Source organism: Pyxicephalus adspersus, chromosome 2 (genome assembly GCF_032062135.1).
Source record: "Pyxicephalus adspersus chromosome 2, UCB_Pads_2.0, whole genome shotgun sequence".
In the NCBI taxonomy this organism is placed as follows: domain Eukaryota; kingdom Metazoa; phylum Chordata; class Amphibia; order Anura; family Pyxicephalidae; genus Pyxicephalus; species Pyxicephalus adspersus.
In genome coordinates this window covers 80,838,371-80,860,145 of record NC_092859.1, presented here as the reverse complement: position 1 = coordinate 80,860,145, position 21,775 = coordinate 80,838,371, and the positions used below count along the sequence as shown (strand labels likewise).

The 21,775-nt window shown below is 36.3% G+C and overlaps 1 protein-coding gene across 3 annotated transcripts in view; it reads right to left on the bottom strand.

Annotated features, from left to right (window-relative positions):
- Positions 1-21,775, bottom strand: part of METTL25 (methyltransferase like 25) — an 85,583-nt gene that overhangs the window by 18,311 nt on the left and 45,497 nt on the right. For all 3 annotated transcript variants that reach the window (XM_072401213.1, XM_072401215.1, XM_072401214.1), the window contains 5 exons: positions 10,443-10,537; positions 8,026-8,055; positions 6,916-6,989; positions 5,890-5,931; positions 4,937-5,030 (listed from right to left, as the gene is read on the bottom strand). In XM_072401213.1, coding sequence (XP_072257314.1) covers positions 4,937-5,030; positions 5,890-5,931; positions 6,916-6,989; positions 8,026-8,055; positions 10,443-10,537 — 335 coding nt within the window. The remainder of the gene's footprint in view (positions 1-4,936; positions 5,031-5,889; positions 5,932-6,915; positions 6,990-8,025; positions 8,056-10,442; positions 10,538-21,775) is intronic.

The following is a 21,775-nucleotide window of genomic DNA, read 5'->3' as shown; positions in this document are numbered from 1 at the left end:
TTTTCAGATTTTTCTCCTGCTTTGACATTAAACTGAACAGTCAGACCATGCTCAATCATCCCTCAAGAAGGGAGTTAGTAAGATCTGAGCAAATAACCAGCATATTAGAGTAAAGCTATTTGGAAATGTACAGAGAAAAACTTGGGAAACAGTGTTATCCGAGTATAAGGAACTTAGAGCTTTTTAAGACATATGCTTTAAATTGTGACAGCCTTTATAGGGTAGCCATTTTTTAGTTAAACTGCTTGGATATAGTGGAAATATTTTTAAGTATTAAAATGGAAAAACAATTTTAACAGCTTGTGACAGCATGTTAAAGAATGCTGGGAAAAACAATAAACATGACATTTATATACAAAATATGGGCTTGGTAGACAGTCACATTTGCCTTGGTCAGAAGGGTGTCAATGCCACATATTCTGTGGAATAAATTCTTTCCGCCAAAGATTCCATCCAGTGTTCCGTGACAATGAGGCAGCTGCTATCACTTAGCTCCAGTATGATACCCACTGCAGGGGACAGTGGAAACATAAAAATGCTTTCTAAAGCATTCTTCAAAAAACAACAGACATTTCTTATTACTCTTTCCACCACATACAAGTCACTATCTCAATTTCCTTTTTTTAATTTTTTTTTTTTTTTTTAAGGTCAGAGCTACAGATTTAAAATGTATGCAATGAAGTCATAAAGTATCACTGTGTGCTAACATTTATAAACTGCTCTAGAACAAATTGGTTGTGTACATTTTAATATTTGTTTTTTTATATATATTTATGATCCATGGTCCATTTTAAACATGGAAATTTCAGCAAAAACCAACTAATAACTAAAACCAGATTAAAATAGTTATTTAACATGATTTGATAACACAATCAAGCTACAGTAACTAAAGATCTAACACCTAAACTTAACACATTTAATGCTATAAGATAAAATAAGGAATTTATAAGGGCAAAACACATGGTCATGGAAAAAAACAAGATAGATATATTAGATATATCATGCTTCCACTCCGGACCACTGAACAGTATCACCATGAATAATTTTGTATAGTGCAAGGACATGGATCATTATACACAATCCTATAAAGACCTGAGAAAGATTACTACATAGATGATAATATGATGCAAGGCTGTGAATGTTTAGCAAAGGAAACCATCATCCAGGCTCGGTAACAGAGGTTAAGATATCAAGCTTCTAATTGTCGGATCATAACATTAAGATGCCACTTAGCATACTAAAACATCTTGTAGGCAATGCAAAACTAAAGTTCTACTGTAAAAAACTGCCACCAGAAAGGAATTTTTTGCAGAAAGGGACATATGATGTCTCTTGTGCAAAATGCATTACCTTTATCTGTCAAAACCTGTCAATAGCCAGCACATCCTGGCTTCCCCTGCAGTTGCTGGAACTGAATGAACTGTTACATCACTGTGTCCCAACAAATCAAGATGGCAGAATATCTAAACAACGAAGAGAGGAAAGAAGAAGATGGTGGCGCCCCGATGGAATGGGGACAGGTGACTATAAACAGGGTATAGTTCCGCTGTAGAGGGAACTGGGAAGACCAAAAATGATGCTAAGTATAACAGAAAATTGGAAATTGAGGACATTCTAAATTTGATTTCATTGTACCACTTAGTGGGCTTCAGCTTGACAGCCATGTCCTGACAAGTGCATACTGTAGATGATCTTGTATGGTAGAAACCAAACCCGGCATTCCATCATTAAAAGCTTTTTACAATGGTAAAACTTTTGTCCAGAAGTGGTACCACATTAAGTGACAGCAAGTAACAGCTGTATGATCCTATTTTGTTTTTACTACCTATTCTGTGCTATATACAACAGGAACCTAGAACTAGTAGCAAAAACTAGGTGTGATATCTGAGACAGCAGGACTTTAAAGGCTGAATCAAACTTTATTGCAATGCACGTTGTGTGCATTAGTGCACTGCAGTGCCATTTGTTATCAATGCACAGTAACACACAACTGCATATTGTAATAAGCTGAAGCACAGGTGTACTATGTCAGAAAAAAAAATGTTGCACGTATGCTTTTTGTCTGCTCTTGTGCATTGGGCTGCCTTACAGAACCACACATTAATAAGTTACACAACATGTGTTCACACAATTTACAAGAATGGCAAAGTGTGAACAGGCCTAATTGTATAAAAAGACGTAACAGCTGTTAAGAACTGCATTACCATTATCCTGCCTGAGGCTAAATAACACAAAAAAAGGAATTTCACAAAGTGCAGTATGGTTAGAAAGATCTGCCATCATCACAGGCCATTTGATAGAGGACATACATGAATACATATATGAATGTTTTCATACTTCTATACGCTTTAGATAGGTTATAGGAAACTGCAAAAAATTGGTTTCCCAGAACACACATTTGTTTCTTTTTGTTGCTGTTGTGTACAGATGGCGCAGATACTTTAATAAGTTAAACTTTAGAGACGAAAGTTTATCACTCATTTAAATTTGTTTTAATGAAAAACGCCTTTCAATAGAAAATACCCTTGGGCTATAAGCATATATAGAAAGTTTTGGCAGGATGCATTGGCTAGATTTCATTTTCTGCTATCAAAAGGCTATGTTTCTATAATTTAAATTAGGATGAAAACATCAGCATATTTGCCTGTAAACTGACATATCTATTATTGCTTTCTTGCAATCTCATCTTCTTGGCACACAGCATGGAAACCTGAACTACAGCAAACAAAAACGCCACCAAAGATGGATAATGCACAGAAGTAACTTCTACACTAAGAAGATTTCAGACTACAGAGTAAGAGTTGTTTGGAGCTAGAAGTACACAATATTTACCATTCCCTCCACTGCATTCTATATCCTTGAAACTGCTAATACAAAAATAGCACAAAGTATCCCATAGGTAACCTGATACTATGTACATGCCACATCACAAAAGCAACCAAGTGTTTTTTTGTTTTTTTTTTAAATAGAAAAGGGTAAAGGGACTTTACAGGCAGTAAATGTGTAAATGTAAATAGATAACTTTTTAAAGAAAACTTTATTATAAACATAAATATCAAACTGTTACAAAAAAAAAATCATGCAGACCACATAAGCATGAAACATCCTCAATGCATTTCATGGATCTGGTCCACTTCTTCAGGAAGGATTAATAATTCACAATCATGAAAAATCTCCCTTCACATGATCAGGCAGGAAGATATGTAGAGAGGCGCACAGAGAAGGCAGACATCATCATCAAGCTAAAAAAGAATCTTCTCAATTATGGTACTAAGTGCTTGATGTCAAAGTGTTAGATTTTACTGCTCCTCTTTCTAATCCATCCCCAGCATCTACATCAACAATCAAAATCTTCAACACGCTGAGCAGCATTAAAATAAGAGATGGAGATGATTGAAACTGCTCCCAGGCGCCTAGTTGTGGATAAATGACAAAGAGTTTCTGTCCCTTTACAGCAGGGAAAGCCAGGGATAGTTGTCAATATCCGCTGGCTGGATTGGCTAAAAACATGAAAACAATGCGAGACAACTGGCGCTGGATGAATCTTCATGGGATCGTATATTTGGATATCTCTAAAGCTAAGCAAAGGTAAATATTAGTTTAAAAAATGGTAGTAAAGATTTTTTTCCACTTTTGTTTTCTTGTTCATTCTAGGTAAAGCGTAAGGTAAACCCCTGTACTCATTCCCCAGGGTAAGGAGACAGATATCTGATGACCCCCTTTGAAAGTAGGCTTCCGGATTTCAAAATATTTATTGCACAAGTATCCCAGTGGTCTGGTTTTGCCAAAAGGAAGGGGGCTTCAATATGCCCCTTTCCTTCTTTGGATAGCCAAATTCCAGGGGACCTTTTATGGATAGGAGTGGAAGTCATAATGTCAAAGCCCCTTGGAATGGTAATTGTTGTTCACTAAATTTGCACTGGCTTTTCTGAAATGAAAAGACCTAAATAACTTATATTATTAAAAATAGCAGCAAAATGTAGCTAAGTACCTTTATTTCATTTAAGCCACGTACACAGGTCAAATTTTTCTCGCCTCATACTTGGCTCAGGGGGGATATCGGGCGAGAACCAGGCTTATGTACAGCCTGTGCCATTCATCGTCCGTGGATCCATCCTGGCGGATCCATCCTGGCGGATCCACGGACGATGAACGACGAGCGATCCTAATGCAAGGGAAGAGTGAGAGCGCGTGCACCAGGGTGCCGTTCTGTCGCTTACCCCCTCCCCTCTCCATAGGGCAGAGCGGCGCTGCATGTACAGCACTTGTTCATGCATCGTGGGGTTCTTATCGTTGGAAAGAATCATAAAAAATCCTTTCAAACGACAAGAATTTCACGTGTGTAAGCAGCTTTAGACTTGGAAAAAATAATCAGAGTTCTCTCAGGGTTGCTACTGATTATAAAACAGATTAAAAATTCTTAATATTCCTAATGATCTAATAGATTTTGACCTCCACTTCACACAATGAAAATTGCTATTCAATATTAGCCTAATTTCAGACATGTTGTCCAAACCAGTTAGCTGTTCCTGGGCGCATAGTAAACTGCTGTTATGCACCCATCAGAAGCAAACCACATTGCAGGTAATACATTTGAATAGTTTGCCATTCCTGCTTAGCCACCTCAGCCCTGCTCTCGTCACTTAGCTCCCCCATACACAACCTATGCCTTTTGACTTCCTACATTACCCCAAGCTGAAAATAAACTCTTCCTGGCAAAAAGCATTAACTTCCCACTCAAAATGTATCCTACATAGCTATTTCCTCCTTTATTTTTAGTAAGAACAAGTCCCTAACTTTTAAAATGTCTCCCTGTGCTTCTTTGTCCCTGTCCCTGTCACTTGCACAATGAAAATCTACATTTTTTTGTTCCAAAAAGTACATGGTGATAAATGCATAAAGATAATGGAATAAACGTACAAAAAATTGTACTAACCTTTGAGTCATCTTGTCCAAATTTTTTCAGAGATTTCCTGACATAATCAGTAAAGCCCGATGATTTGGAGAATATCTTTCCAACACGTTGGTCACTGCAAGGAAAATCATCTAAATATTTTTAAACAGTTCCTAAAAATTAATTAGCTACAAAACAATAATTGTAATATATGCATTATTTTCTTAATATGGTTTTCCAAACTGAAATTAAGTTTAATATATGCTACAGACCCCCTCAGCCTAAACAAAGGTTTTCTACGGACCTGTAACCATCAAACTTTCAATTTTGAATGACATGCCATGAGAAACATGAAGACAAGGACTGCCAAAGCTAACCTTTCTAAAAGCCCCAGTTACCTGTGTTGGGATTTATTACTTTTTGTAACGTGTAATAGATATGCAGCAGGCAAAATTAATTATATGCCTAATTGCTCTGTTAAGTATCGGAAATCATTAAAGCTAATTACAGTAATAAAGGAAAGTGCCAAAAGCAAGGTGTGCACAGTTCAGTATAAATTTCATTGAGAAGATGCACATTGTAAAACATACAATGCATTTTGGGTTTTTGAAAGGTCCCATTTCATGAGGACTTTGCTAATGCAAGGGGGTACTGCTGAAAATAAAGCTGGAATAATTGTTTTGGGATATGTTCCCAAGTAAATTGCTCTTGGTTCACAGATCACGTGTTGAAAATAGTGGGCAAGGGTTCCATTGTTGCCTAAAAAGGAGGTGCAAGAGTGAGGACCTATTGGTTATACAACTAGGAGGAGTTTCTAGTTGCCTAGTTTTCCAGTTATCAGATGTTATTTTTTTCCTGGAAACTGGTGTAACACAATCATGGCATAGCCAGAGTTAATTTCTCTACCCACTTTTATTAAAAATTGTATTACCGAAGAAAGATAAAAATACCAAACTTTAATTAATATTAAATGTATGATGTTTTCAGTCTCTTACGTTTGAAGGATATTTTTGCTCTGCGGAACTATCGAGTAGGACCTTGAAGAAAAACATTTTGTTTTAATTTGTAAAGTATATATTTTTGAAATGTGTCTCATTAAAGCAAATGTAAATAAAAAGAGCACTGTGTATTATACCAACATACATACATGCATGCTAAAATAAAATTATTTTTATTATTAAACAGGATTTATATAGCACCAACATCTTACGCAGCGCTGATGTTCATAGAGTAGGAAATGTTGGAAATGTTAAAATGGCCTCATAACATTCTAAACACACAGACAATAAACATTCTTTAAGATCAAAGAATTGAAAGTTGAAGTTCTGCTAGCTGTGTTATATACTAGATTAGATAATAGAAAATTTTAACTTAGATCAATGTTATAAGCACAATTCTATAATCTGTTTTTGAACCTTATTTCATACCAATAACTAATTACATACAAGATAGGGACTGTAGGTTTTGTACAATTTGTATGTAAGTCGGAACAGGTACATTATTTTAATAAATGCAATTAGGACAGATGTTTGTCTCAACATATTATTAAGCAGCGTGGTGTCAGTTAAAAAAAAACTTTATAGAGCCTAGACATTCATTAATTTCTGGAGCAAGCTGTGCTTTGATATGCAAAAATAAACAACTGCAGAGTTTGTCTTGGTCATTAAAGAGTTACAAGATGTTGCAGAACAGCAAAAGACTTCTTCTTCAAGTCAGGCGAACCACCCCCTCCCCCCTATGAAGCCTCTGTTGTGCACATGAAAAAGCAGGGAAGCCCTGTTCGTATCTAGGAGTCGTCTTTATGTGGGATGTCCTTAACTCGGGGACTACCTGTATATATATAATCATAGATGCATTGAAAGTATATCTTTTGCATACAAGTCTACCGCGAACTTTAAAAAATTCAGTTGGCTTCTATAAAATACTTACAACTCCTATGCAAAACACTGTTTGCACAATCTGCTTAATTACACACACCTGCAATTTCCTTTCTTTAAAATGTTTTGTTCCTGAATCCATACCTTTGTGTGATTCCATAAACTTCTTTGCAGATGACCTGAAGAACAGCTCGATAAAACAAGGACTCAGTAGGAAGCTTGTAAAAGCAAAACAAAACACAAAATGAGCAACATAATTAAACAAAAAGTAGTGTGGAACATAAATATTCTATAAATATCCCATTATTTATATAATTTATAGGGGTACAATAAGCCTTTTTTTTTCAAGAAGAATATCACTTAGAAGTGTGTTTCAGAATATAGACTTTTACCAACAAACAGCATACTATTTTGGGGTGGCATGTGTGTGCTTTTGATGTCTTGGCAGTATGAATTTTTAAAAACATAATCTTATCACAATTCTAGGGTAAAAAAAGCATACTCTATGAAAAAGTGTTCTATATATTATATATGAAAGAATTAGGATCTTTCTTCACTTCAAATATAATGCTTTATGCACACAGCACATAGGGTGAAAAGCTTTCCAATTTTGATTGATGATGAGAAGTGATTTTTCACATCAATCATTGGATGCCTGGTATATATGGAGCATGTTTGTTACATCTTATTTTAAAGTTGCCATGAAAGAAAAAATGAGGAAGTATCTTCCAAGGGGGCCAAATGGGATCACTTTGAGCAGATTTCAAGACAGGAAGTAAAGGGAACCTTTTCTGTTAGTACATAACTGAAGACATTAACACAAACATTCACATATAATACAACATATTATATATTTTTTCTATTAATGTGCTAGTTTAGGAGAGGATAGAAAGTGACAATAATATTCTTGAGTGGGAATGAAAGGCAGCTGGGTATTGGACTACACTATTACACTGTATTCTATATAATAATTATATATGCTTTTCTGTTTAGATCCTAAAACTTGCACATAATAATGCATGCATACAATTAACAGCTCTTATATATAAACAAAGTTAAGCAATGTCATATCACATAACACTAAAAGCTGTAAAACAAAGTACATGCAGAAGAGTGCCCAGGTTTGTATGTTTTTAGTAGTGTAATAAGCTAATGTAAGCAGATGGGGAACTGTAAGTTCACATTTAGGTTATGTATTAACCTAAAATCAGAAAGAAGACAGATACCTGAAGTTCAGTAAACAAAACTACTTACCCCTTGGCCGACCGCAACACGCTCTAGAGCCTTGAGTAGAAACAAAAAAGATAAGGTCCATTTGTTTATCAATTTGTCAGACAATGTTATAAATGTACTGGCAGAAGGAACAGATTAATTATGTGACATTAAATAAACACAAATGCACTACAATGTGTTAGCCTTGTGTGTAAGGTTGTTAATCAGACTTTTTATTGCATTTTTCGTTTATTTTAGGCAGCCGAAGCTAGATAAAAAAAAAAAAGGCTGAAAGAAAATTCCATTAGATTTGGCTTTGTGCCTAACACATCACAGCAGCCAATGCTACACACTGATTTCATACTAAACGTAAGATTTTTTTTTCCCCGATTCCATTAAATGACATAATCAGGTAACTCGATATGTTTACACAGAAAATGTTTAGTTTATACTGTAATTACAGTACAGATTGAAGTATGTGAAAATAATTTGGCTTATTTGCAGTGCTTGATATACACATGACACTGGATTAAGGATTTAGTCCTTCCCTAAAGGAATATCGGTACCCAAACACACATACACATTAAAATGATCATTGACAATCTTGCTGATCATAGCTGGAATAGGAAATAAAACAGAATGCCCAAGCTGTGCAGACAAAACATGGCCAAGTAATCTGTGTTATATAGATTTTCCTGATTTATTGCTCATTACCCCCAAAGAATCTGAATCAGATGATGGTTCTTGCATTTCTGTCCTAGATCTAAAAAAACCTAATCTAAGAGTGGCCATACAAAAAAAAAAAAATACATGGCTGTATTGAGCATTGCTAGAAACAAGTGGGCTGTATATGAAGTGTCTGTAATTGAACAAAAAGTTTCCAAAATCTCTTTGGAACTGATAAGTAATTATATCCCTTCCAGTGAAGAAAAGAAAGTACACATTTACTTTGCACATTGCTCAACTAGGGATTAACAGCAGTTGTCAGCCACATTTGACAAGGATAACTACATAAATCACTGTTTAATAGTTTTAACAGACTACCTTAAAATCTAATAATGTGTTATTTTAAAGGTAACAGATCAGTTATTTATACAGTAACTAAAGGAGGTAATAAAATAGTCCTAATTCCTAAATTACACCTTTCAATACAGAGGTATGGGGGCTGCCATTGCTGGTCTCCCCGAAATGCTAGGTACATGGCTACCTAATTAGTTTCAATATGTTTCAATCACAGGCCATGAACAGCATGATGTGTCAGAAAACACACAATTCCTTGCCTCTAGGCTTGTTCTGGGCCAGCTACTCAAAGTGTTTAAGTTAAAGTTTCAGCATGACAATCAATGTAAATTTTTGAAAAGGAGAGGTAAGCAGTCACAGCCTATACAATTTATTATTATTATCCAGTAGTGCAAACATGTTATAAGCAGTGGTCGCCAACCTTTTCAGACCAACGACCACTAAATTTACCAGCGCATGCGCGGGGAGCCGGTTGTCGCTCAAAGGGGAAGAAACTTCCCCCATACGGACAACATGATGCCAGAACCCACCCACTCTCCCATCACAGGTCTGAGCCTGCAATGGGAGAGTGGGAGGGTTGTGTATAAAAAAATAAATTGCTTGGAGGAGGGAAAAGTTTTGTGGCAGAGGAGACACTGAAATGTTTCATTGGACAACATAAAATTGAAATAGTAGAAAATAAAATTATGTGTTTAACAGGAATCTGCGTACCTGTAATCTGTAGTTTTCCTCTTTGATAATACACGTCACTGCATTAAGAAGTAATCAGGACAAGATGCCTAAGTATACTCAATTAACCTTAGGCAAAATAAATGAGGCTTATTGCACTTTAATGAACAAAATTTAGCACATGCTTTTTGCATTTTAAAGTGTGTTAGAGTGCAATTGACACCTCGATGCACCAATGTAATTAAGCCTTAAACTAGTTAGATGGTTAATAAAGGGTATAGCAAAGATCATTTTATGTCTTGCCATACATAGGGCTTTTAATTTAAAAACATCAAATTGGAGCCAAAGATAACTTTAAAGTACATATATATGATATATAATTCAGTCTGTGAATTTACTTATATCATGTGGAAAAAAGTAGCTAAATCATGCTACAATCCTCTGTTCAGGAAATAGTGAGCTCCTACACACTGAAAACTTTCACTTTTTCCAGAAAATATTTAGCCTGGTTCCTGTGAATCTTAGCTGGATGCCTTGAGGAAAGTCAGATTTGCTGAAATGATGTTCATCTACTGCTTAACTACCTCTACAGACATAATATTTTGGCTAAAAAACGTCTGTTTGAAATTGAATTTGCTGCGCACATGACTTTGGTTTTGCATGAGGGAAAGGATCTGTGCGGAACAGTTGTTTTTACTCATGACTACAGTGAGCAATGAAATGACACGAATATTGACAAGTGGTTCTAAAGTCACAACATGGCAACTTACCAAACAAGCTGACATTCTAGCATTCCTACCAATGTGACAGCTCTTTTCCTTCAAATACTTGCTCATTGGAAATCCCCATGTTCGATCTGTTTGATCTGTAATACAAAGTCACCATGCAATAAGGTTTTTCAAATGTTTTTCTTGATATTCTCCATACATAAGCAAACGTCAACCACATTTATAGTCTGTTCCAATAACTAAACAAGACAGACATACACGGTCCTGTTGAGGATTTAAATCTTGTACACATTCCAATATTAAGTCTGCTGCAATAATTATATTTTCCTTTTTACTTGGAGTATGTAAACAGTTGATTATTAAGACAAGAGGGCTAACAGAAACACAAAATAGAAACAAATGATATCCTTTGGCAAACTGTGTGCTGTCCACGTTGCAGAAATTCATAATACACTATGAAATTATCCATATTTAACACTCTCTTGCTCTGAACCACACGGAGCTTGGCAAATTTTTACAAATAGATTTTTGTGTGTTTCTGTTTACTTCCAGGTCAGAAGTATCGTCTAGGTTCCTGATCTGTTTATTGTAGCCTGGAGCAGTTGCAAAGCTGTTGTTTCTTCAAAATGTTAAGATCAGTTTCTTATCCAAGAACATAATTTTATTTGGATGACTTTCATTCAGGTGCCTTACCAGACAAAATGAAAGAAGACATTGCATACTCAAGAATGAGTTAAAAAATCTAAATCATATACATGGAATGGCCAAAATATTCAAGTGAACAATTTACAAAAAGATTACGTAAACCGTCATTTCAAAACCTGGTTTCTAAAAAAAACAGTTTGACTGGTTGGTGTTCTGATCCTTTACCTTAATTCAATAAGATTGTTATTGAGGTGTTCAGTTAATTGCCGCTGCATGCTTTGTTCATTTGTGTGACTGAAACTACTGAAACTAAAAGATCAGCATTACATCCAACAGTCTTTAAATTAAGGTTAGAAATGGTAGGTCCTCCTCTTGCCGCTTAAACAGCACCGACCCATTAAGTCAAGATCTCTGAAGGTGCCCTGTGGTATCCAGCAACAAGATATCACTAGATCCTTTAAATCATACTGTCTCCATTAACCCGCCTTTTCCCTTAGTGAATCTTGCTGTTATTTCTTTCTGCACATACATCAACACAATGCACATACATCCAGCCATTTACATGATCTAAAGTAAAACATAACTCATTAGACTAGGACACCTTCATCATCAATTGCTCTACTTCTCATGTTCTTCTTGAGGATACTGTCAGAGGTGGACAGGGGTAAACGTATGACTATGCAGCCCATACCAACAAGTTGTAATGCATTGCTTGTTTGGAAACTTATCTCTTATGGCCAACATTTAGTTTATTAGCAATTTATGCTACACTAGCTCTGCATTGGGATTGGATGAGAAGGGCTAGCCCCCCAACATTCATTACTGAGCTGTTGGTGGTTTTAATGCTTAGCTTTTTTAATACAGGTAGTCCCTGGGTTAAGGACATCCGACATACGGTTTGCATGACTTGCAGAAGAAATCTTTTGCTAAACACAGCTGGGACAGAGCTCTTCTGCAAGCTCTTTTAACTCTTTAATGACAAAGACAAACTCTGCAGTTGTTTCTTTTTGCATATCAAACCACAGCTTGCTCCAGAAGTTAATGAAGGTCTAGACTTCATAAAGTTTTTTTTTTTTTTTTGCTTTGTTTGTAATTAACTCACAGTGAGGATTTTATACAGTAACTGACACCATGTTGCCTAATAAAATGTTGAGACAAACATCTGTCCTAAATGCATTTATTAAAATAATGTACCTGTTGGACTTGCATACAAATTCAACTTAAGAACAAAAACTTACAGTCCCTATTTCATATGTAACCCAGGGACTACCTGTACTAATTTTTTCAATATTGAATTTACTGAATGGAATAACACATGTGTGGGACTGGTGGGAATGTGTAAACAAAACATATGCTGGCAGATATGTGAATCTGAGAAACAGTTGCTTGATGACAAAAAGCCCATGATACACTCACAAATCCAATAGATTGTAAGACCATTTGGGCTTGGTCCTCTCCTCCTTCTGTGTCAGTGATTGTATTTGCCTTTAAAACCCATATTTAATGTACATAAGCTGTATAAAATGTTGGCGCTTTATATAAAAATAACAATAAAGCATGTTTTATTGTTTTATAAATTTTATAAAAATAACAATAAAGCATGTTTTGAGAAAAAAAGGGTGCAACCTAATCTTTGAGACCATGGCTTGATAGATTTGTCTGAGCAGCCTATAAATGGTTAAATGAGAAGGACATCCTTTGCTAAGTCCATCCAGATAACAAAAAGGAAAGAAGCGATGGCCCAGATGTACTAGTATAATTCTAGTCACATTTAGACAATGGATGGAAATTTACATTTGGTGAGCCAGACAGAAAGACAAGAAAACAATGTCCAGGTTCACATGAAAGACAGAAACTACCCTAGGTTAGAAGTCCTGCAACCTAGCAATACCTTGTCTCTATGGAAGACCAAGAGAATTCTTTGCAAGTTAGGGATGCCAATTCAGACTCCTGTATCACTGAAGTGGTGGCTATGAGGTGCTCTTGACGGTAAAAGTTGAATGTGAAAGGTCTCTAACAGATTCCAACCTAAATTCCAACGCAGGAATTCCAGGAGCAAATGACACAAAATCACTAGGATATGGGAATACACGTCTTAAAATATTAGAAACAGAATAGAAACTGCAGCAGCCTTCTCTTTTTCACCAGGAAAAGAATTGAAGCACACCAATTTCCAAAATGTTTACTTTATATAAAAGGGTAGATGTGGAGGGATCAGGGGCTCTGCTGAAGTCCAGGCCCAGAGTGCCTGGAAAGGAATGGGTGGGCCAGACACACTCTTCCTCTTCTGGGATTCCAGGATTTAGAAATATCTGTAAAACACCTGGCTAGCCATATTAAAAGGCAGTGTTTGTGAGTGGGGACAGAGGTGGAGCTGAAGGCTAGGTATGGCTCTGGCGAGAGGCCTGACATGTAACCCACCTGTAGCAGAGGCTACAAATAGCTTGGGGACTACTTTGCGGGAGCTTTTTGTACAGTCTACACATGATTTTCTTGTGTTTTTTTTGTTTAATAAACTTTTTTTTGGACTGTACAGTTGTGTGTGAGGTGCACTGATCCCAGTTGCCCTAAATCTCACACAGCAAATAGCTGGCTAGTTTCAATCATTAAATGTCTTCCACGACCATAATAAAAATGTTAGCCAAGAAGGCAGACACAGTTGATGGAGCATAAGAGGTCTTTAAGAACAAGATCTTAATCCCCACTCCGTGACACACTTCCCTGTAAACAAAAACATTGTGTGGCAGACCCCAAAATTGAATACCTAAACCCTTATTTTTACCCTTAAAAAACTGGGGACCAACTGGGGTGGGGGAGCTGGTAATTGACCCTATCAAGTTGACTATTTCTAAGATAAAGAGACTGCCTTGTAATGTCTGTGGCAAGAATGAAGTTCCCAACATATTGGTGCAGTAGTGTCTAAAATAGAGAGCCAGTAAGATCCTCCAATATCCACCAACTACCAAAAAAATGTGTTTTTTATGGATGCTAAGTTTACCCAATATGATGGAATATGACCTTGGCAGTAAAAACAGTCAACATGAAGTGAAACATTTCAAAACCTATAGCAAATTGTTAAAAATGGTAATTATATACAGTATAGAACAAGTATATCACAATTAATTTAACAGGATTTTACTTTGCAGGTATTGATCTAAGACCTTTGACATGCTGACTGTAGAAAGAAATACATTTTTTGTGGAAGACTATTGCATGTGCATTTTAGTACAGATTTTAGAAAGCAGCAGCAAGATATCCTTTTCGGACTAGTGTCAATATATCATGATAAAATACATATCGAATACCTATAATGTAACAGTGTTTATACCAACATAAACACTAAACTCACATAGCATGTACTTGGTGTACAGGTGTATATTTATATATATTATACATATACATACACACACAACTTTGTTTTGTATTATCAACTTTATGTTATTATGCTCCACAGTTTTTTTTTCTGAAAGGAAAGCCTTGAACAAGTGATAATGTCCTGGCTAGTGGGCCTTCTTTGTAAAAATTAGTAAAGTTTATTAACAGATGCTACTTATTTACCTTGTATTACTTATATGCACTGGCTTTTAGAACTGTATTTTTTCAGCATCGTCAGGCTGCAGGTTGGGGTGCATGAATCCACCTGCTTGGACTTGCAATTGGATTGCTTTTTAAAAAAATTGCAATTTCTAACTTTAATGACCAGATTCAGATCAAAATTTTACCAGGGTCTTCAGTTACACACAAAGAAACAAGCATGTAACTGTGTGGCATAAGAACATCCAAGCTGCATACATATTCTGGGTCAGTCATTCAGACGAAAAGCAGACGTATGAAAAGCAGAGGATCAAAACACTAATTGGTAAATTAGTAAGTTTCAATACTAGAACAAAAATTAAAAAAAAAAAAAAAACTAGAGCAGAACTTGCAGTTTAGTCAGGTATTGGTCAGCTTGAAAAAGGGATTTTTGTCTCTAGTCAACCCTTGATTTACACCTTTGGGATCACTGATGCTATCATTTGCAAAAACCTGGGCAAGAGACGTTCCTTTATATGAGAGGCTTGCCACTAATCGGCAACAACATGCTGGGAACAAAAAGTGACCATACCCAGGTCCTGATTTTATGATTTCTCTTTTTCATGTCTCTAACTTTTATAGAATAAAGACCCATTCCTCCATATATGGGGTGCCTGGCACAGAAAGAGCAGTCAGTTGGATGGAAACATAACTTGGAGCAGTTATTGTTTAGCTTGTAACTGCATTCTATATTACATAAAACATAGTATTATCAGCGTGGAACACACAGAATAAACATTTCTTTTCTTAGAAGGCATGCTTTGTTTATTGTTTGTCATTTGTTGTTTGCACCTGGTTCTATAAGACTAAAACTAAATTTAATATGTTATAGAGCAGGGGTGCCCAACAGGTGGATCGCGATCTACCGGTAGATTGCAAAGGCAACATGAGTAGATTGCGGAGCCCTGCCTTTCAAAATAAACTCTACCGCGCACAGGAGTTATTGTCCAAATACCATTCCACCATGACTGATGATCATTTGGAAGTCTGTTTGAGGCTGGCTACCAGCAACTACTGTCTGGACTATGTAACTTTGGCTGATTCCATTCAGTTTTAGACATCATCAGAGTAAGGTAATGACCAAAAATGTACAGAATTGTATTGTGCCATACATTTTCATGTTGTTATGCAAGGTAAACAATATATATATATTTCAAATATAAAGTATATTTGGTATATACAGTTAGGTCCATAAATATTTAGACAGAGACAACTTTTTTCTCATTTTGGTTCTGTACATTACCACAATTAGTTTTAAATGAAACAACTCAGATGCAGTTGAACTGCAGATTTTCAGCTTTAGTTCAGTGGGTTGAACAAAAAGATTGCATAAAAATGTGAGGAACTAAAGCCTTTTTTTAACACAATCAATCACTTCATTTTAGGGGCTCAAAAGTAATTGGCCAGATTAAAAAGCTGAAAAGAAAATGTTCACTTCTAATACTTAGTTGAAAACCCTTTGCTGGCAATGACAACCTGTAGTCTTGAACTCATGGACATCACTAGATGCTGGGTTTCCTTCTTTTTAATGTTCTGCCAGGCTTTTACTGCCACGGCTTTCAGTTGCTGTTTTTTTGTGGGCCTTTCTGTCCAAAGTCTGAAGAACTCCTTTTGGACTCCTGGGTTCCTATGTTGGGCTGTATGTTTTGGGTCATTGTCCATCTGTAGTATGAAATGCCTCTCAATCAATGTGACTGCATTTAGCTGGATTTGAGCACACAGTATGTCTCTGAACACCTCAGAATTCGGCTGCTTCTGTCCTGTGTCACATCATGGATAAACACTAGTGTCCCAGTGCCACTGGCAGCCATGCACGCCCAAGCCATCACACTGCCTCCGCCATGTTTTACAGATGATGTGCTATGCTTTGGATCATGAGCTGTTCCACGCATTCTCCATACTTTTTTCTGGTAAAGGTTGATCTTGGTTTCATCTGTCCAAAGAATGTTTTCCCAGAACTGTGCTCGCTTTTTTAGATTTTGAGCAAAGTCCAATCTAGCCTTTCTATTCTTGAGGCTTATGAGTGGCTTGCACCTTGCAGTGCACTCTCTGTATTTACTTTCATGCAGTCCTCTCTTTATGGTAGACTTGGATATCGATACGCCTACCTTCTTGAGAGTGTTTTTCACTTGGTTGGCTGTTGTGAAGTGTTTTTTTTCACCATGAAAATTATTCTGCGATCATCCACCACTGTTGTCTTCCGTGGACGTCCAGGTCTTTTGGCTTTGCTGAGTTCACCAGTGCTTTGTTTCTTTCTCATAATGTACCAAACTGTAGATTTTGCCACTCCTAATATTTGTAGCAATAACTCAGATCTCGTTTTTTAGGGATGGTTTGTTTCACCTGCATGGAGAGCTGTTGTGAAGGGGTTGTGAAGGGGTTTCTCTTCACCATGGAAAGGATTCAATACAAGCACCCCATCAAATCAACTTCTGGCCTTTTATCTGCTTGAGATTATATATATATAAGGAATTGCTCACACCAGCCCACGAAATAGCTTTTGAGTCAATTGTCCAATTACTTTTGAGCCCCTAAAATGAAGTCATTGTGTAAAAAAAAAAGGCTTTAGTTCCTCCCATATTTATGTAATCTTTTTGTTCAACCCGCTGAATTAAAGCTAAAAGTCTGCAGTTGTTTTATTTAAAATTTATTGTGGTAATGTACAGAACCAAAATGAAAAAAGTTGTCTCTGTCCAAATATTTATGGACCTAACTGTATATAAATAAGTATATGTTTAGCATTTATTGTGGGTAGATCAAAAAACACTGGATCTAAAACAATTTTTATAATAAAAAAAAATAAAAATGTTACTTAAATATTCCATAATCAAATTCAACCAGAAAAGACAATATAACAGATTAAATCCCAGAGATAAGAGTTAAACTATAATAAATAAACCTCTGATTTTTACCATGAGATGGAAATCATATTATATATAATGAGTATATTTACAAATATTTCTAGATCAAATTAGCAATGAGCCTGTTCGAAGTCTTATTTTTATTTTTAGTTGTACATGGTACGGTATAAAATGACATGGTTTTGTGAATGATTTCTGACATTTATATGCTTGTGACACTTCTCAGGAGCCCATCGTCATCTTTAGTTTTGATATGGAGTACAAACCTAATACACTGTACTACAGTTTTGCTCCTGTCACCCCGCTGTCTTAAGTATTGATCAGCGGGTGCCTCATCTTAAATACAAGCAAAGCTACTACACCTTTTAGAACAACACAGGTAATAGCTTCTTCTTCTTTTTGAAAGCATCTACACACAAATAACCATTTAAAGTGAAACTAGCTTTTACATAAAACATTGCTAGCAGGCAAACTATTATTTGTAAAAGACTGTATGTTTCTTCCGCAATAAAAGTTCCTCTTCTGCCTGCCAGCAATGTTTTTCTGAATGCAGCTCAGAGTACAAACAGTATGCCTGAATGCTGTGATGGTTTAACTCACATAATTCCAGGCTGTATTGTCAGGATGGCTGGACCCATTGTACCCAGAAGAAAGTCCTAAAACACTGCCATTCCTAAGATAAAAATGCTGTTCCTTCATCACAGATACTGTGTAGAAAATGAGGTTCACAATGGATAGAGGGGATTTTCAGAGAATGACTGTGATGTCTATAAGAGACCATATTATTATTAATATTATTATACAGTATTTATATAGCGCCATCATATTACGCAGCGCTGTACATAGTCCTTAGTTGTGTCACTAACTGTCCCTCAAAGGAGCTCACAATCTAATGTCCCTACCATAGTCATATGTGATTATTATAGTCTAAGGTCAATTGTTAGGGAGAAGCCAGTTAACCTAACTGCATGTTTTTTTTGGGATGTGGGAGGAAACCGGAGTACCCGGAGGAAACCCACGCAGACACGGGGAGAACCTGCAAACTCCATGCAGATAATGTCCTGGCTGGGGATCGAACCTGGGACCTAGCGCTGCAAAGGCCGGAGTGCTAACCCCTGAGCCACCCTGCTGACCATATTAATCTATTTTATTTTGTAAATAGAATTACTGAACATTGCACAGACTATAACTGGGTATTAAAGCATTAAAGTAAAGATAACAGAGACTGTTGATCCAGAGAACATCCGATTGCCTCGTGGAATCAGGAACAAATTTGTTTCCCTTTTGGAGCAAATTGTACCAGGGTTTTTTTGCCTTCCTCTGGACCAACTATGTCCATAGGGTTTTATATCTAGGATATGTTTTTTTCCCCAGTGGTTGAACTTGATGTACTTATGTCTTTTTTTTTTTACCTGACTTACTATGTAACTACATAACATGCTGTGTTGGATGGTAAAGACAGTTTTTATTGCCAACAATAAATGGCAGAAATTCTAATGTAAGCTCGCCAGTGCATTAAGTTTATTCATGCACAACTAAACACACTGCGCCTGATTTATGGAAGCTCTACAAGCCTGGAGAGGATACAATTTCATCAGTGAAACTGGGTGATCCAGCAAAGCTGAAATGAATCTGGTCCAGATTAAAAAGATTTGCTCGCATATAGCAAATGACTTCTATGTCCATTCCAGGTTTGCTGGATCACCAAGCTTCACTGATGAACATGTATCTTCTCCAACCTTGGAGATTTAACAAATCAAACCCAATGGTGCAAGTTTTGCATGTAATAAACTTCAGGCAGAGATTCCCTGCAACTTTTGTAAATCAAATATTAGTATCAAAAGGTGACAAGAATGATTCAACTTCTCAAAACGTGTAACCTTTAAAACATTTTCAAAAATAAAATGGCGGAGAAACACAATGAAACTATAAAAAAAGCTATAGGTTAAAAATATTTTATTGCAACAAGTGGATAAGTAGGACGATTTGTGAGGGGTCAGAATTCATATGGGCAAGTTATAGCATATCTGAAGTTTGACTTGAACAGCAAAAGGAAAATTACACAGTGCATTGCAATCTTAATGTGAAACAGACTAGACCAGCAATATGCACAGACATAACAGACACAGAAAAAGATCGCTGGCATGACATCTGTCATTGACCCTGTGTAATCTAGGTTTAGGCAGTGCTTTTAGGAACCTTACAATATTTACAATGTATTGTACAAATAGTACAGTAAAATTATATTTTGCTTAAGATATGCATTTTGTATCAGTGCCGTTTATTTAAAAAGGAACCTTGGTTCAACACATAAAGATTACAAGCTGACAGCATTTTTAGATTGTGATTCTTGGAAATATATATATATATATATAAGAGAGAGAGAGAGAGAGAGAGTGTGATAGAGGGTAAGAGCAGCTGTGAATATTGTAAATAGATTTCAGTTTTCAAAATAAATAAATAAACCAGTGACAATATTGATAATCCAGATCCATGAAGAAAGGTAAGTTTATCAACACATTAAAGAACAGTAATTTTAAGTGACAAGTTCATTGAAAAAATTGGCATGGCATGTGTATTCCCCTCTGATTAATATACTTCCTGATAATTTGGAGCAAAAGCAAATGATTATCCTAATTACATGTTCTTTGCATTACACTAAGGATATGGCATTACCATATGTGAAAGACAGTCCCTGTTCCAATGCAGAGCTAAAATAATGCTGCTACGTAACAGAAAAAATACAGAAACTGTGAACATATGAAATCTAAAATAGTGGAAAAATGTAATGAAGTGTAAATGAAATGCAGAGAAAGAAATATTGTAGCTTTATTTCTCTCCATTTTTAGGCAGCTATCTTGTAGTAATGAGTTGGGACGAGCCAGAACGGCAGAACGCACAAGTGACTGACTATCAGATGCAGCTGTCAGTGTGAGGTAACTGCGGAATGCTTGGCTAAGCACATCGACAAAAATCTATTTATCATCTATATTTTGGCAGAAACTGGAAGGGTAAGAACCGACAAATTCAGGCTGTTCTTATAGCTCATGCACAGCTAAACTGACACTGATAGAATAAACCAATTAAAGCCACCATATATGTAAGACAATCACCATTTAACTTGCAATTAGACATGGACGTTTCCCTGCAATCATTTCACACAGCTCAGTATACAAGAGTGCGGCAACAGTCAATTCTAGTGATTACAATCATCTGGTATACGTGCCATTGTGACTGCTTTAAAGAAATATTTCACAGCATGTCACGCAACTTTAAAATAAGTTTTGAGATATAAAATTACTTAGATGAAAAAAATAACTGCACAAAGAAGTGTTCTTAATATTTAAAGCTAACTCTGGACAAAACGTTCTTCGCAAACCCTGTCAGGTTTTTTTTTTGCTTTCTGGTGTGCAGTATTTAACAAGCATCCTATTTTTTCATGTTGAAAAACCCCAAAAATAAATAATTCACAAATAACTCCATGTGTAGTATTTGAATATAATAATTTTTGGTTGGTACAAGTACAAGGATAGTAGTCACCTAGCGACCGTGCCAGTTTTTGTACCACATGCTAGTAATGCGGTGGGGAGTGTTCTGAGAAAGCCAGTGGTTTTACAGTGATATCACTGGAAATGACGCTGTTGTCTACTCCACTGGCTGTATGGAAATAGAATAGAATACGACATAACACGATGGTAGAAAACCATGGGGAAAAAGGAAAGCTACTTTTTTAACTTGCCTGTGGGTAATTTCTAACCAGTGTTGGGGCCTGAGAAAAAGGGAAAGTAATATGTTTAGCAAATGTATAAAGAATTATTTTTATTTTATGTATTTATGCAATATGGCAATTTTTTTTTTTTGAGGGGGGGGATTTGTATGTATACTCTGTAACAATTTTAAATGTATCTGCACAATCCAGTTTATTGCCCCTAATATTTATTCATTTAAGAGGGACTAAACTCATTGGTGGATGGTGAGCTTCTGCCATAATCAGCAAGACTTACTAATATGCAGCCGCCCTGCAGTGATTACAGGTCCATGACCTGTCATCTCAGCATTCGGAAAAGGTGCCATCTTCACTGCTAGTTCCATGGTGGACAGGATGGAAATCCGCTTTGGCAATTGGATGGCCACTGGTGACCTAACTCCTGTGCATAAGTTACATTGTCTCCAACAAGTAGCGTGTGTGTGTTAACATACAATGTAAAGCTAAGATAAAAAGTCGCCAGGAGCTTAAAGCGTACCTAAACTAAAATGTTTACTTCACATAAAAAGGTAGACAACACTTTTATTTAA